This window comes from Aquarana catesbeiana, linkage group LG10, assembly GCF_042186555.1.
Source record: "Aquarana catesbeiana isolate 2022-GZ linkage group LG10, ASM4218655v1, whole genome shotgun sequence".
Taxonomy (NCBI): Eukaryota; Metazoa; Chordata; class Amphibia; order Anura; family Ranidae; genus Aquarana; species Aquarana catesbeiana.
Window position 1 is genome coordinate 212,166,947 of NC_133333.1, and position 12,700 is coordinate 212,179,646.

General features: G+C 40.9%; 1 protein-coding gene across 10 annotated transcripts in view; it reads left to right on the forward strand.

Annotated features, from left to right (window-relative positions):
- LOC141111196 (CMP-N-acetylneuraminate-beta-galactosamide-alpha-2,3-sialyltransferase 4-like) overlaps positions 1-12,700 on the forward strand; it is a 355,704-nt gene that overhangs the window by 285,154 nt on the left and 57,850 nt on the right. The window contains exon 1 of one of the 10 annotated variants that reach the window (XM_073603276.1): positions 5,394-5,440. The exons of 8 other annotated variants lie outside the window; for them this stretch is intronic. In XM_073603276.1, coding sequence (XP_073459377.1) covers positions 5,411-5,440 — 30 coding nt within the window. In that variant the 5' untranslated portion in view covers positions 5,394-5,410. Of the gene's footprint in view, positions 1-5,393; positions 5,441-10,078; positions 10,216-12,700 lie in introns of those variants that run through there. One more of the 10 variants, XM_073603277.1, reaches the window with a different exon arrangement.

The window sequence follows — 12,700 nt, forward strand, 5'->3', positions numbered from 1 at the left end:
GCGCGCGGGAGCCGCCGGTAACGGCACAGTACAACTGAAGCAACCACACGTACGTGTCATTGCTTCAGTTTGCTTAAGTGTGCATGTGCCGATGACGTCGGCACATGCAAATACAGGGATATCTCCTAAACCGTGCAGGTTTAGGAGATGTCTAGTGTAGCTACAGGTAAGCCTAATTATAGGCTTGCCTGTAGTAAAAATTTGCTGTAAAGGGTTTATAACCACTTGACCACTGGGCACTTAAACCCCCTTCCTAACCAGACCAATTTTCAGCTTTCAGTGCTCTCACGATTTGAATGACAATTACTCAGTCATGCAACAATGTACCCATATGAAGTTTTCGTCCTTTTTTTCACACAAATAGAGCTTTCTTTTGGTGGTATTTGATCACCTCTGGGTTTTGTATTTTCTGTGCTATAAATGAAAAAAGACCGAAAATTTTGTAAAAAAATGCATTTTTCTTCATTTCTATTATAAAATTTTGCAAATAAGTAATTTTTCTTCATAAATTTGGGCCAAAATTTATACTGCTACATATCTTTGGTAAAAATAACCCAAATTAGTGGATATTATTTAGTCTGTGTGAAAGTTATAGAGTCTACAAGCTATGGTGCCAATCACTGAAAATTGATCACATCTGATCACACCTGATGTACTGAGGCCTATCTCATTTCTTGAGACCCTAACAAGCCAGGAAAGTACAAATACCCACAAAATGACCCCTTTTTGGAAAGTAGACATTCCAAGGTATTTAGTAAGAGGCGTGGTTAGTTTTTTGAAGTTGTCATTATATAACAGGTTATTTCTCTCACATGGCATATACATTCCACAAATGACACCCCAAAATATATTCTGCTACTCCTCCTGAGTATGGAGATACCACATGTGTGAGACTTTTACACAGCCTGGCCAGATATAGAGGCCCAACATTGAAGTAGCACATTCAGGCGTTCTAGGAGCATAAATTACACACCTAATCTCTCTACCACCTATTACACTTTTGAAGGCTCTGGAGCACCAGGAGAATGGAAAAGCCCACAAAGTGACCCCATTTTGGAAAGCAAACACCCCAACGTATAATCTATGAGGCATAAAGTTTTTGGAAAATGTGGGAAAAAAATGAATTTTTTTTTTTTACACAAAGTTGTCCATTTCTAAGATATTTCCAACACATAGCATGTACATAGCAAAAATGACACACATCTAATTTCCTTACAATCTATCACATTTTTGAAGGCCCTTCATATTTCTAACACATAGCATGAACATACCAAGAATTACACCCTAAAATACATTCTGCTGAGCAAAGGGTAAACAAAAGATTACCTGTGGTTTTAGTAGTGCAGTTGTCCACAGGAGGAGAGCCCTGTTCCAGGCAGCAGGCAGGGACGTGGTCAGCGACAGTGAATGGAATTGTCCAGGCAGCAGGCAGGAATATTGTCCATAGTCAGTACAGGTAGGGATACTGTCCATATACAGTCCAGGGTCAGTGCAAGTAGAGACATTGCCAGCAGGGCCAAAATATTGGTCCTGGTAGTAAGCAGGAACATGGTCCAAGTAGCAGGCCAGGAAAGAATGGGGACAGGGGTAAAGGCTTCTCCCACCCATATCTCTTTGAAGCTTCCGAGTCTCCGGACCCTAATCTAGGAATGAGAAAACTAAAAAATTAGTTTTCTTCATCCAGAAAAACATTTCTGGAGCCCCTCACATATGTGAGACCACTGTGTTCCCACTAGCATAGCAGGGTAAATGATCAGTCCAAGAGGCAGGCAAAAAACATGGTCAAATAGTCCAGGGTCAGTTACAGAGCAGACAGAGGTAGGTACAGTTTAACGTTAGGCAGAAGCTTGGTCGTATAACAGGCCAGGGTCTGTTCCGGAGAAGGCAGAGGTATGTACAGTTCAGTGCAGTGGCATAAGGGGTGTAGAGGAAAATGACAGGAAATGAGAATTACGTTTACCATACTTCCCTAATAATGTAGAGAAGTATGGTAACGGCGGAAACATTCACCTATACAGAGGCCTGGTTGGGAAGGACATTGGGGACAATAATACGTGGTGTCGCTTCTAACTCCTCCTCTGGAGCACACCCGGCATTTCTTCTGACGTCTGTGGCCTGTTTCACGGGGGGGGGGGATTTTCTCAGGAAAGTGGCGTCTGTGGAGTCTACTCACAGAATCAGCGAATATTTTCTGGTGGGCTTTCAGGGTACAAAAGTGCGGAGATTACTTGTTCCTGGTAGTACAGATAGGATACGGGGGTCTCAGTAGATTTTTGGTAAATAACATAAGTGTTATACATGGCCAAACTGAAAAAATAAATGAACACTTTTTTATACCAATGACTGGATTTTCTTGTGGGAAGGTAGGGTTCAATCATCTGATCATTTATGTCCACTCCCCCCATAAACAAATTATAGTCAGAGATACAAGTTGGTTTCTGGATTGGGACGTTTTTTCTTGAGACTTCCACGTAGGTGTCATTATGAATTGTCGTGAGCATGTGCACGTTTCGTCTGTCCCTCCACTTGACGGCCAATAGCTCCTGGTTCCGCAAAGACGACGTCTGCCCTCGTCGTAGCCTTTCATTGTTGAGTTTTTGCGGGAAGCCCTTTCTATTGGCTCTTACTGTACCACATGCTGGAGTGTCCCTCCGGTGAAGATTGCGGAAGAGGGGCAAGCTCGTATAAAAATTATCCACATAAAGATGGTATCCCTTTCCAAGGAGTGGATAGACAAGCTCCCAGACCACTCTTCCGCTGGCTCCAATGTACTCTGGGCATTCAGGGGGATGCAGTTGGGAGTCCTTCCCTTCGTACACCAGGAAGGCGTAGATGTACCCCGTTTTGCTCGGTCACAAAGTTTGTACATTTTAACCCCATATCGGGCCCTTTTGCTGGGGATGAACTGTTTGATGCCCAGCCTGCCTGAGAAATTTACAAGGGACTCATCCAAGGAGATATTCTGTTCGGGGGTATATAACTGAGAGAATTTTTCAGAGAAATAATTTAATAATTTGTCAAAAGCTGGGTCATTTCGGGGAGGGCATTGGGTGTTGTCATTATAATGGAGGAACCGCATAATCATAAGGTATCTTGATCTTGGCATAATGGATGAGAAGAGTGGCATGTTGTGAATGGGGTTGGTAGACCAATAGGAGTACAATTGTTTTGTTATTTTTGTGAGTCCCATATTAAAAGTTAGGCCTAAAAAAATTTTGAATTCCTCTACGGTAAGTTCTCTCCACGCAAAGGGAGGGGTGTAACTAGAACCAGGGTTGCTTACTATGTACTGCTGTGCATAGAGGTTGCACTGGGCCACAATGGACCATAGTAAGTCTTCGGTGAAAATCAAATGAAAAAAATCAAGCATGGCAAAATCATCAGTGTTCACCTGGACACCTGGCTTGGCGGTGAAAAGGGGGATTTTTGCTGCTCCGGAATTAGGGGGAAGCCACGGCATAGGGAAGGCTGGCATGGCCCCTATCCCTTTGGGGCTGAGATGACACCCTACTGGTGCTTGGCCTTTGTTGCAATGGCACTGCTCTCGAGGTGGATGGCACTGCACTCAAGGTAGATGGCCCTGCGCTGCTGGTAGTAGGCTGCTGCTCCACGCCAGAACGCCTTCTTTTCACGGGCACACGTTCCGATGCTGTATCAGACCCACTGCTTGTCACTGGTTCATAGGCCGTATCGGACTCAGACTCAGAGAGCTCCCTGCTGCTCTCATCAGTCATGCTTAGGCCTCCTCACTGGAAAAATATTTTTTTGCCATACTGGTGGCTGCAGTGCAGCCCCACCAGAGTACTTATGTGCACTATGGGGCAATGTAGTGGCACTAATGAGTTGCACTGATGGCATAGTAGTGACACCAATTAGCACTGTAGTGGCACTGATTGTACTGTGTAGTGGCACTGGTGGGCCCAGGCGGCACTGATGTGGCACTGCAGAGGCGCAGATGAGCACTGATGGGCACAGGTGGCACTGGTGTGGCTCTGGTGGCACTGATTAGCACAGAGGTGGCAAAGGCGGCACTGCAGAGGCGCAAATGAGCACTGATGGGCACAGGTGACACTGATGGGCACAGGTGGCACTGATTGGCACTGGTGTGGCTCTGGTGGCACTGATTAGCACAGAGGTGGCACAGATGGAACTGATGTGGCACAGAAGGAACTGATGTGGCATTGTTGGGCACTGATGTAGCACTGCTGGGCACTGCTATATATGATATGTGACTCAGTTTCTCACACGATGCTCTCCTCTCCTCTCACGCTGTATCGTTGTGAGGAGAGGAGAGCTTTGAACTTCTAATGACCCTGGTTTGTTTACATTTGTGATCGCTCCATCATTGGATGGAGCGATCATGTGGTAAAGGGCCGCTGTCATTGGCCCTTTACCGCGATCCGTGCTGCGCCGGGTCCCGTGAACCCGGCGAGCACGAATGATCCCGTGTGCGCGCCAGAGACTCTGGAAGTGCAGTGGGCAAGTGGTTAAAAGCTACTACTGGACTACATTAAATTTTCCTTCCAATGTGCCTTCTTTCCTCTCAGGCCAAAGGTTCTTTTCCCAAAGTAATACTGCACAGATAACATGATCAGAGCATTCCAAACTGATTATCAGTCTTACACAATTCAGAATTTTGGATGACTGCACACTTGGTGGGACCCACTTAACGGGGACAACAGCACATACTCTGTTCTCTGATTCTTTCCCCTGCTTCATGGCACTGGCCACCAGAGAGCTGATCTCATAATCACTGCTCAATTTTTATTTTTATTTTTTGGGGGTGCTTTATGACCAACTCAGCTCAAGTTGTCATTTTTTAAGAGGCAATTGTCGCTCCCAGATTTGAAAAGTTTTAATGGGGAAAAATCCAAAGATTTATAGTATAAGGCTGGGTTCACACCTCTGACAGATGCGGCTCGCAGAAGGGGTCCGGTGTGTCCCTGTTCTCCGTTTCGGGGACAAATCAGGCAAAAATTCGGCCCTGAAACAGAGCCAAAAACGTACAGCGTTCCTGTGCAAGCCTCTTCACAGTCGCAATGGAGATATGTGAACCGGCTCCATAGAGAGCCGGTCACAATCTCCTGTCATGCGAATTGGATACGGGGAAACCCACATCCAATTCGCATACGTGTGAACCCAACCTAAGGGTTTTGGGAATTGGTTGTTTGATGGAACTCTGGTTAAAAGGTAAAGGGTTCATTTATTGTGAAATTACCAGATGATGTAAAATGACGGTCAAAGCCATCAGTATTTGTCTTCTGGGTGTGAACAACCAGCAATATCAACTTAGCTTTAAGTGCATTATTTAACAAACTCATAAACTTAGGGCAGGAAGTTTTCACTTAGTCTCAAACACATTCTGACACGTTGACGTTGGAGGTTTCCAGCTGAGTTTCTGAAGAACGAGATGAATTCCGAAGCAGTACTGGCATGGAAGGTAATAGACTGGCATGGGAGCGGGCTGGATGGCACCTGGTAATTGACTCTGCTGCCTTTTCAAACTATAGGGAGTAGACAGGTGCTCGTCCTAAAAATAATCATTGTCAAGAAGTATTCTGCATTCTGTATGAGTTGTGTAATGATTTTATTGGGTTTATAAACTTAATATACTCCTTTTTAAAGCTTTGTTTTGTATACATGTTTAAATTGTAATGTTACTATTATGTTTATATTGGAGTCTGCCCTATAAATGGGTGTTCTTGCACACCAAGCGTTGCAAACCTGTTCCAAGCTTTCAATTTACCTCTATCGAAGTGGCAGGGCGTGGGTGGAAGGTGACACTAGCTTATAGGGGATTGCATTGGTATCTCTCTATAACTTAAAGGGGATCTATGGTCACAACATACACTTTTTAACATTAGTATTGTAAAAGATTACAAACTACCCAATAAAAGCTTATGTTGTGAGCTCTGGCTATCTCTTTACACAACTGCCTGGATTCCCTGCATGCTTTGAAGCTTCTCCTTTCAATTTCCAAGGACTACATATCCCATGGGACCTTGCTGCATGCTAACCGTAAATCCTGTTCTGACTCTGCCTCTTGAGACTCCTTAGCTCCTCTGCATTTTAAAAGGCAGGCTCTGTAAAATGTGACACAGTGTCTATGCAAGACATTGTGAACATGTGACACAGAATTCAAGGAAGTAAATGTGTGGGGTTCTTTACAAACTAAGTTTGCAAACTTCAAGATCATTCAAATTAATAGGAGTAGGCTAGAAATATTCATTTATGTGGAATAAATAATTTAAACTTTTGACCATACTGGCTGGAATTTTATATCCCTGGGAAAAGAACAGTCACTGTTAAATGATCTGTGTTGTTCAAAGCACATCTATGGTCAAAATGTAAACCATATATTTATTGCCACATTGTATTTCAATGATTTCTAACCTGCTCCTATTAATCTGAGTGATCTTAAAGTTTGTAAACATATGTTGTAAAGATCCCATTGCATTTACTTCCTTGAATTCTGTGACACGTATTAACTGTAGGTGGACACTGCTGTGTCACATACTTCCCAGAGCCTGCCTTCAGAACTACAGAAGAGCTGAGAGGAGGGGTTTCAGGAGGCGGAGACTTGCAGGCATGTACCGTGGGACATGTAATCCTTAGAAATTGAAAGTAAACTGCATAAGAGAAGCCGCAAAGCACACAGAGGATCCAAAACAGAGATGGCCATCAGACAGGCAGAACTCCCCAACAGACAATATGTGCATTACATTTCGTTATTTGGAAATTCGTATACATCCGAATTACTAAAGTAATGAATTTAAACAAATCTGAAATAATGATTCAAATTGAAAAAAAAGCGAACGAAAATCGAATTCGAACACATTCGAACCAATTGTGAAATTTTCAAAAACAAATTCGAAAAATAGAAATTAATTTTCTAAAAAATACAATAAAATAGAATATAAAACAGTAAAGCAATAGAATAGAAATAAAAGAATAGTATAGATCAGAATTTAATAGAATGTAATAAAATAGAACATGACCGTCTTCCGAAATTCGAATTCTGAATAGTATAAATTCAAATTCGAGAATAGAGTGGAATATAATTCAAAACAATTGAAACTAAAATAAAAAAACAATAGAACAGAATATAATAAAATACAATATATATTATATTTTATTCTATTCTGTTCTATTGTTTTTCTTTTCTATTCTATTCTAATCTTTTCTGCCCGAATTTGAGTTAATTCTATACGAAATTCGAATTTCTTATGGAATTAAATCGAATTTGAATAGAAAAGATTAGAATTAGTTTCGAATTCGAAAAAATTTTAACCGAATTCGAAAAAAGTCGATCAAATTTGAAAAAAAATCTACCGCTTTTCAAAAAAATTTGACCGAATTCGAAAAAGTAAACTAATATATAACCATTTTCCAAAATTCGAATTTCGTATAGAATGAAATCGAATTAGAATAGAAAAGATTAGAATAGAATAGAAAACAATAGAAAAGCATAAACTGAAAAAACAATAAAATAGAATATATATTCTATTTTATTCTATTTTGTTCTATTGTTTTTCTAGTCTATTGTTTTCTATTATTTTCTATTCAAATCTTTTCTATACAAATTTAAATCCATTCTATATGTAATTCGAACTTCTGAAGCCATCTTTCGAATTTCGTATTCGTATAGAATGAATTTGAATTTTTTTGTCAGAGATTGAATATATGTTTGGAGTTGTTGATATTGCATCCACTTATTCCTACATTCTGGGCCCAAGGAGTCCAACAGGGGGAGTTTTCTCTCCACCAGCGTCTGGACCTCCCTTATGTTCTCATTTCTATACCATTTTAAAAAGACCGAGCCTTTCATTGCTGGTAGAAACTCGGGAATACAGAATAAAGGTGTGATTGGCCCAATCTGGGTAGACCAATTCTTTTCTGTTTTTTTAATAATACATCCCATGCTTTCAATGTGGAAGATACCAAAATTGGCATTTCTCTATTGGGGGGCCGGACATTCCTATTTATCCTGGGTAATGATTTCAATTTCATATCAGCGGTGTCCTTCTCTTATTTCACCCATTGCTTGCTTTTTGTGTTATGGAACCAGTCCACTATCCTAGACATAAATACAGCCCGGAGATATATTGAGAAGTCTGGGAGAGCCAAACCTCTATTTTTCTTTGCCCTAATCAGTATATCTCTTCTAATTCGAGGTGATTTGTGTGCCCATATAAATTCCCCCATAGCTCTACGCAATCGACCCATTAGATTAGTTGGAAAGAATATTGGGATTGTCTGGACTATGTATAACAACTTATGTTGTTATACATAGTCCATTTTTACAATATTAATCCTTCCCATCCAGGACTAAACCGTTCTGTCATATTTTTGAAGCAATTTAATTATGTTTTGTGTTATCGGTAGATGGTTCAACTCTTGGAGCTTAGTTAAATCTCTAGGAATATATGTTCCCAGATATTTAATACCTAGCTTTTGCCACATAAAAGAAACATTTCTTTGCAGAAGATCTATAGTCTTATTTGATAGTGTAATATTGGATCAGGTTTGGTATGGTCACTACCGGATTAGTGATAAACAGCAAGTCATCTGCGTATACTGACATTTTGTATTCTGTTTCCTTGACTATTTTCAAGTATTTTTACCAGGAAGAAAATCGCAATTGCTAACCACCATAGACAAACAATGAGGTTGAATTACTAAAACTGGAGAGTACAAAGTCAGGTGCAGCTGTGCATGGTATCCAATCAGCTTCTAAATTCAGTTTGTTCAGTTAAGCTTTCACAATAAAACCTGGAAGCTGATTGGTTTCTATGCAGAGATGCACCAGATTTTGCACTCTCCAGTTTTAGTAACTATGTAACCTCAACGGGTCTAACTTACAGTGTAGCCAAAAACAGAGAAAGGTGAAACAACACATGTGGCCAATAGAAGAAAAGGTCTTGTTAACACTTAACCACTTCCGCCCCAGAAGGATTTATGCCCTTAATGATCAGGCCATATTTTGCGATACAGCACTCCGTTGCTTTAACTGACAATTGCGCGGCTGTGCGACGTTGTACCCAAACAAAAAAGATTAGCGATTTTTAGCGGGACAGCGACAGTGCGGCGTACAGATCGGACACTTTTCAACACTTTTTTGGGACCAGTGGTATTTGTACAGCGATCAGTGCTATAAAATTCACTGATTACTGTTATAAATGACACTGGCAGGGAAAAGGTTAACACCAGGGCACTATCAAGGGGTTAAAAGTGTTCCCTGGGAGGTGTTTCTAACTGTGGGGGGAGTGGACTGACAGGGAGTACAGAGAGATCGCTGTTCCTAAATACTAGCAACAGACTATCACTCTGTACTCCCTTGACAGAACAGGGATCTGTTTGTTTACATTGACAGATCCCCGTTCTGGCTCTCTGTGGAGCGATCGTGGGTGGCCGGCAGAACATCGCGGGCGCCTGGCCACGTGCATCGGCGCCCCTACTGTATCTATTGCACGAAGCGACATACACCTACAGCGATTGGCGCAATAAAGCCGACTTACCGCCGTATAATTGCACCCTTTTTCTCTGTTTTCAGCTTTCTCCTACCACTAGGAGCATCAAGACCTCCCCTTCATAGATTTGTTGAACACTTACTTTGGACATTACCCAGTAGTTCCACATAGGTTCATTTTTTTTCTCACTCCGCATGATAATACTGTGTACCATTACTTTTTTTTTTTACTTTGCTTTTTGCTAACTTGCATATATTTGTTTTTTTCATAGCACCCAACAACAAACTGTCTGTCTCATTTGTTTAACTTGCACTGGAAGCCTTACTGATGGCACTATGTTGACAGATACTGCAATAACAAGAATAAACATAAAACAATTTGTATTGCTGGGGACACTAGTATATTATTTGAACTCAGTGGCTTAATTTGCCATATGGAAACCAACAAATGAAAGCATTTGGTACTTTTAGTTTTTATTCAATCCTGTTTATTAATGTCTCAATGCCATGCTGTAGGTGTGGTACAGAGGACTTGGACCTTTGCCCAGCAATATTGTCAGAATGATGCTGCTTTAATCTTTTGCAACTCTCTACTGACTATAAAACAACAGTCATTTATCTAATGCAGTCATTACACCTGCTGCAAACTGTATATAGACAAGGGTTGTACCTGGCCAACGGGCTCATGGGTCTCTCGCTCATCACTAGGAGGAAATTGTCTCAGAGCGATTTGTTGAAGGATTATGGTAAGAGGAACACAGGGACTGCCCAACCGATTACATACCTAGAATTGTGTTTTGCCTTGTGCCCTGGCAACTTGGGTCACCTGTATAATTTGCCTTTGTCGTTCTTTTTACCTGAGGGAGGCTGTTAATCCTTTCTACGTAAAGGTCATATCAGCTACTTTCATTGTCTGTATTTATGTGCATCTGCTCCTGCACTTTCCTATCATTGAAAACAAACTGCTTACCTAATGTACTACAATTCGAGGGAAGTCACTGGAGAATTCATTGGAGAGGTTCAGTGCTATAACTCACTGGCTTCTCTTCTCATTTGGTAATATGTACTGCTGAAAGTGGATAGATTGTCAGCAAATCGTACATTTGACTTCTGTTGCATGTTGTTTTTTTCCCACATGCATATGATATATAAACAAGATGGCTTGTGTCACTTTTTTTCACAAAATTTCACTCTAGTTTGTCAGTTTATAAAATTTTACTTGAAAAAGTCGAATTCAGCTTTTACTGTCAGAAAGTAGCAGATCATTGTGGAACCTTATTTTACTGATGTTATTTGAGTAACGGAATCTTTTTTTTTGTTTTGTTTTATTATTATTTTGCTATGTTTTTAATAACTTGTAACCAATTTTTGAATCACTCTTACAGTGGTTCTTTAAGTAAAATGTTTTTTTTTTTTCCCATAATGCATTCCCTGCATTAAAGTGGTAGTTAACCCTGTAAGTGCACTTGTATCTACAGGTAAGCTTACAATCAAGCTTACCTATAGGTACAATGAATTTATCCTAATTGTGCACTGTTTAGGAGATATTCGCATTGGCCGATGACACCACCCGTGCATGTGCAGTGACGCTGTACATTCACAGCCACACACTATGCTGTGAAATGCAAAGCGCAGTGCCATGGCTGTGGTTCTCGTACAGATGCATAGGAGTCACATCATTGCGGCCCGGCCATTCAAACAGCCGGAGCCCACAAACTCAGGGGGGCAGAGTAAAGATAGAAGCCTCTGCAGTGGTGACAGCACGCCGCTGGAGGGCTTCGTTTCTACGGTAAGTTTGTCATAATGTGCATACTAGCACATTATGGCATAAACTTGAAGGGGGCCCAGATTATTTTTTTCTCTCCAAGTTTACTACCGCTTTAAGGTTAAAACATTTTTCCGTTTACTGTGCCCTCTCCCCAATACTTACTTGAGTCCTGTATCAATCCAGCGCGGTGCCCGTACGACAGTCTTCTCTCCTCTCTCACAAGCTTGGCTGAGAGCAGCAGTAGTCATTGGCTCCAGACTACTGTCAGTCAAGTCCTGTGAGCAGAAAGTGGGGCACAGAGTCAAGCTGCGCTGTGTGTCAATGGGTGCACACAGCTCAGTTTGGGATCAAGCCCACATGTCTGCCCCCGAAGCAAGGAGAAGCCAAGACCGCCGGCAGGTGACCCCAGAAGAGGAGGTTCAGATCAAGTGCGTATAGCATTATTTACATTTTGAAAAATTGCCTTTACAAACGCTATAAAAGCTTATATAGTTCTGAAATGGGTTTTTGTGTCATTGTGCAAGTGTATCATGTTTTATTCCTGGAATAAATGAAATATTTGTGACTTCCCATTTAGTATTCCTGTAGGAAAAGACAGAGTGATTTCCTAAAGCAAGTGCATAGGCTTTATTTTCATTTAGGGATTCCATTACGTGGAAGTGTACTATATGCTGAAAGTCCTCTTTTATTCTATAAAAGAGAACTTGGCTTTTGTGTTTAAAGTGAAGATAAAAAAAAATTGAAAATATTAGGTTGGGAGGTCCAGATACTGTTTAGTGCCCGGACGATGCGTTCTACAATTAGTGAGCTGTCTGTGTCCCTCCCCTTACTACATGGACCAGAATAGAGCAAGTTGAATCAAAACACTTTTTTTCTGGTTTAAACCTTCTAAGCTACAACAGACTGAGAAGGAATAATGGTTATACAGAGGTCCTTATTTTAGAGGATTGTTGTATTCTGAAATTGCCTTTATTATTATTATTAAAAAAAAAAAACATGCTTCACAGCATCTTTGTTTAAAGTGTGATGCTTTTGCAAATTGTCTTTTTTTCTGACCCACGATGTCCAACATTCAGCCGTTTTAACTATTTAGGAAATAGTTTCAGGGTTATTCTGTGGTAGAGGATGCGGCATGCTCAGGCTTTTAAGGCTCTTGCTGGTTGCTGCTTCCCACGTCTAATTCAGAGGGAGTGCCATTCCTCTGTACAACGTAGAAGGAAGGAGCCCTGTCAGGGTTGTGTTTGCTGTGTCACACTGAAAGAATGTGATACAGATTAAGATTCTTCCTTTAATTGTCACACCGGCCCCAGAAATGCAGTCTGTTTGAAATGGACATTTCAATAATGTATTTTCTGTCTGTGGGGAAATATTTTTTTATATTTCAGGAGCTAAAGAAATATTGGCAAGCTGGTGTAAGAAATTAAGTCTTTATTTATACACACATAAGTAAAATGGAACTTTTC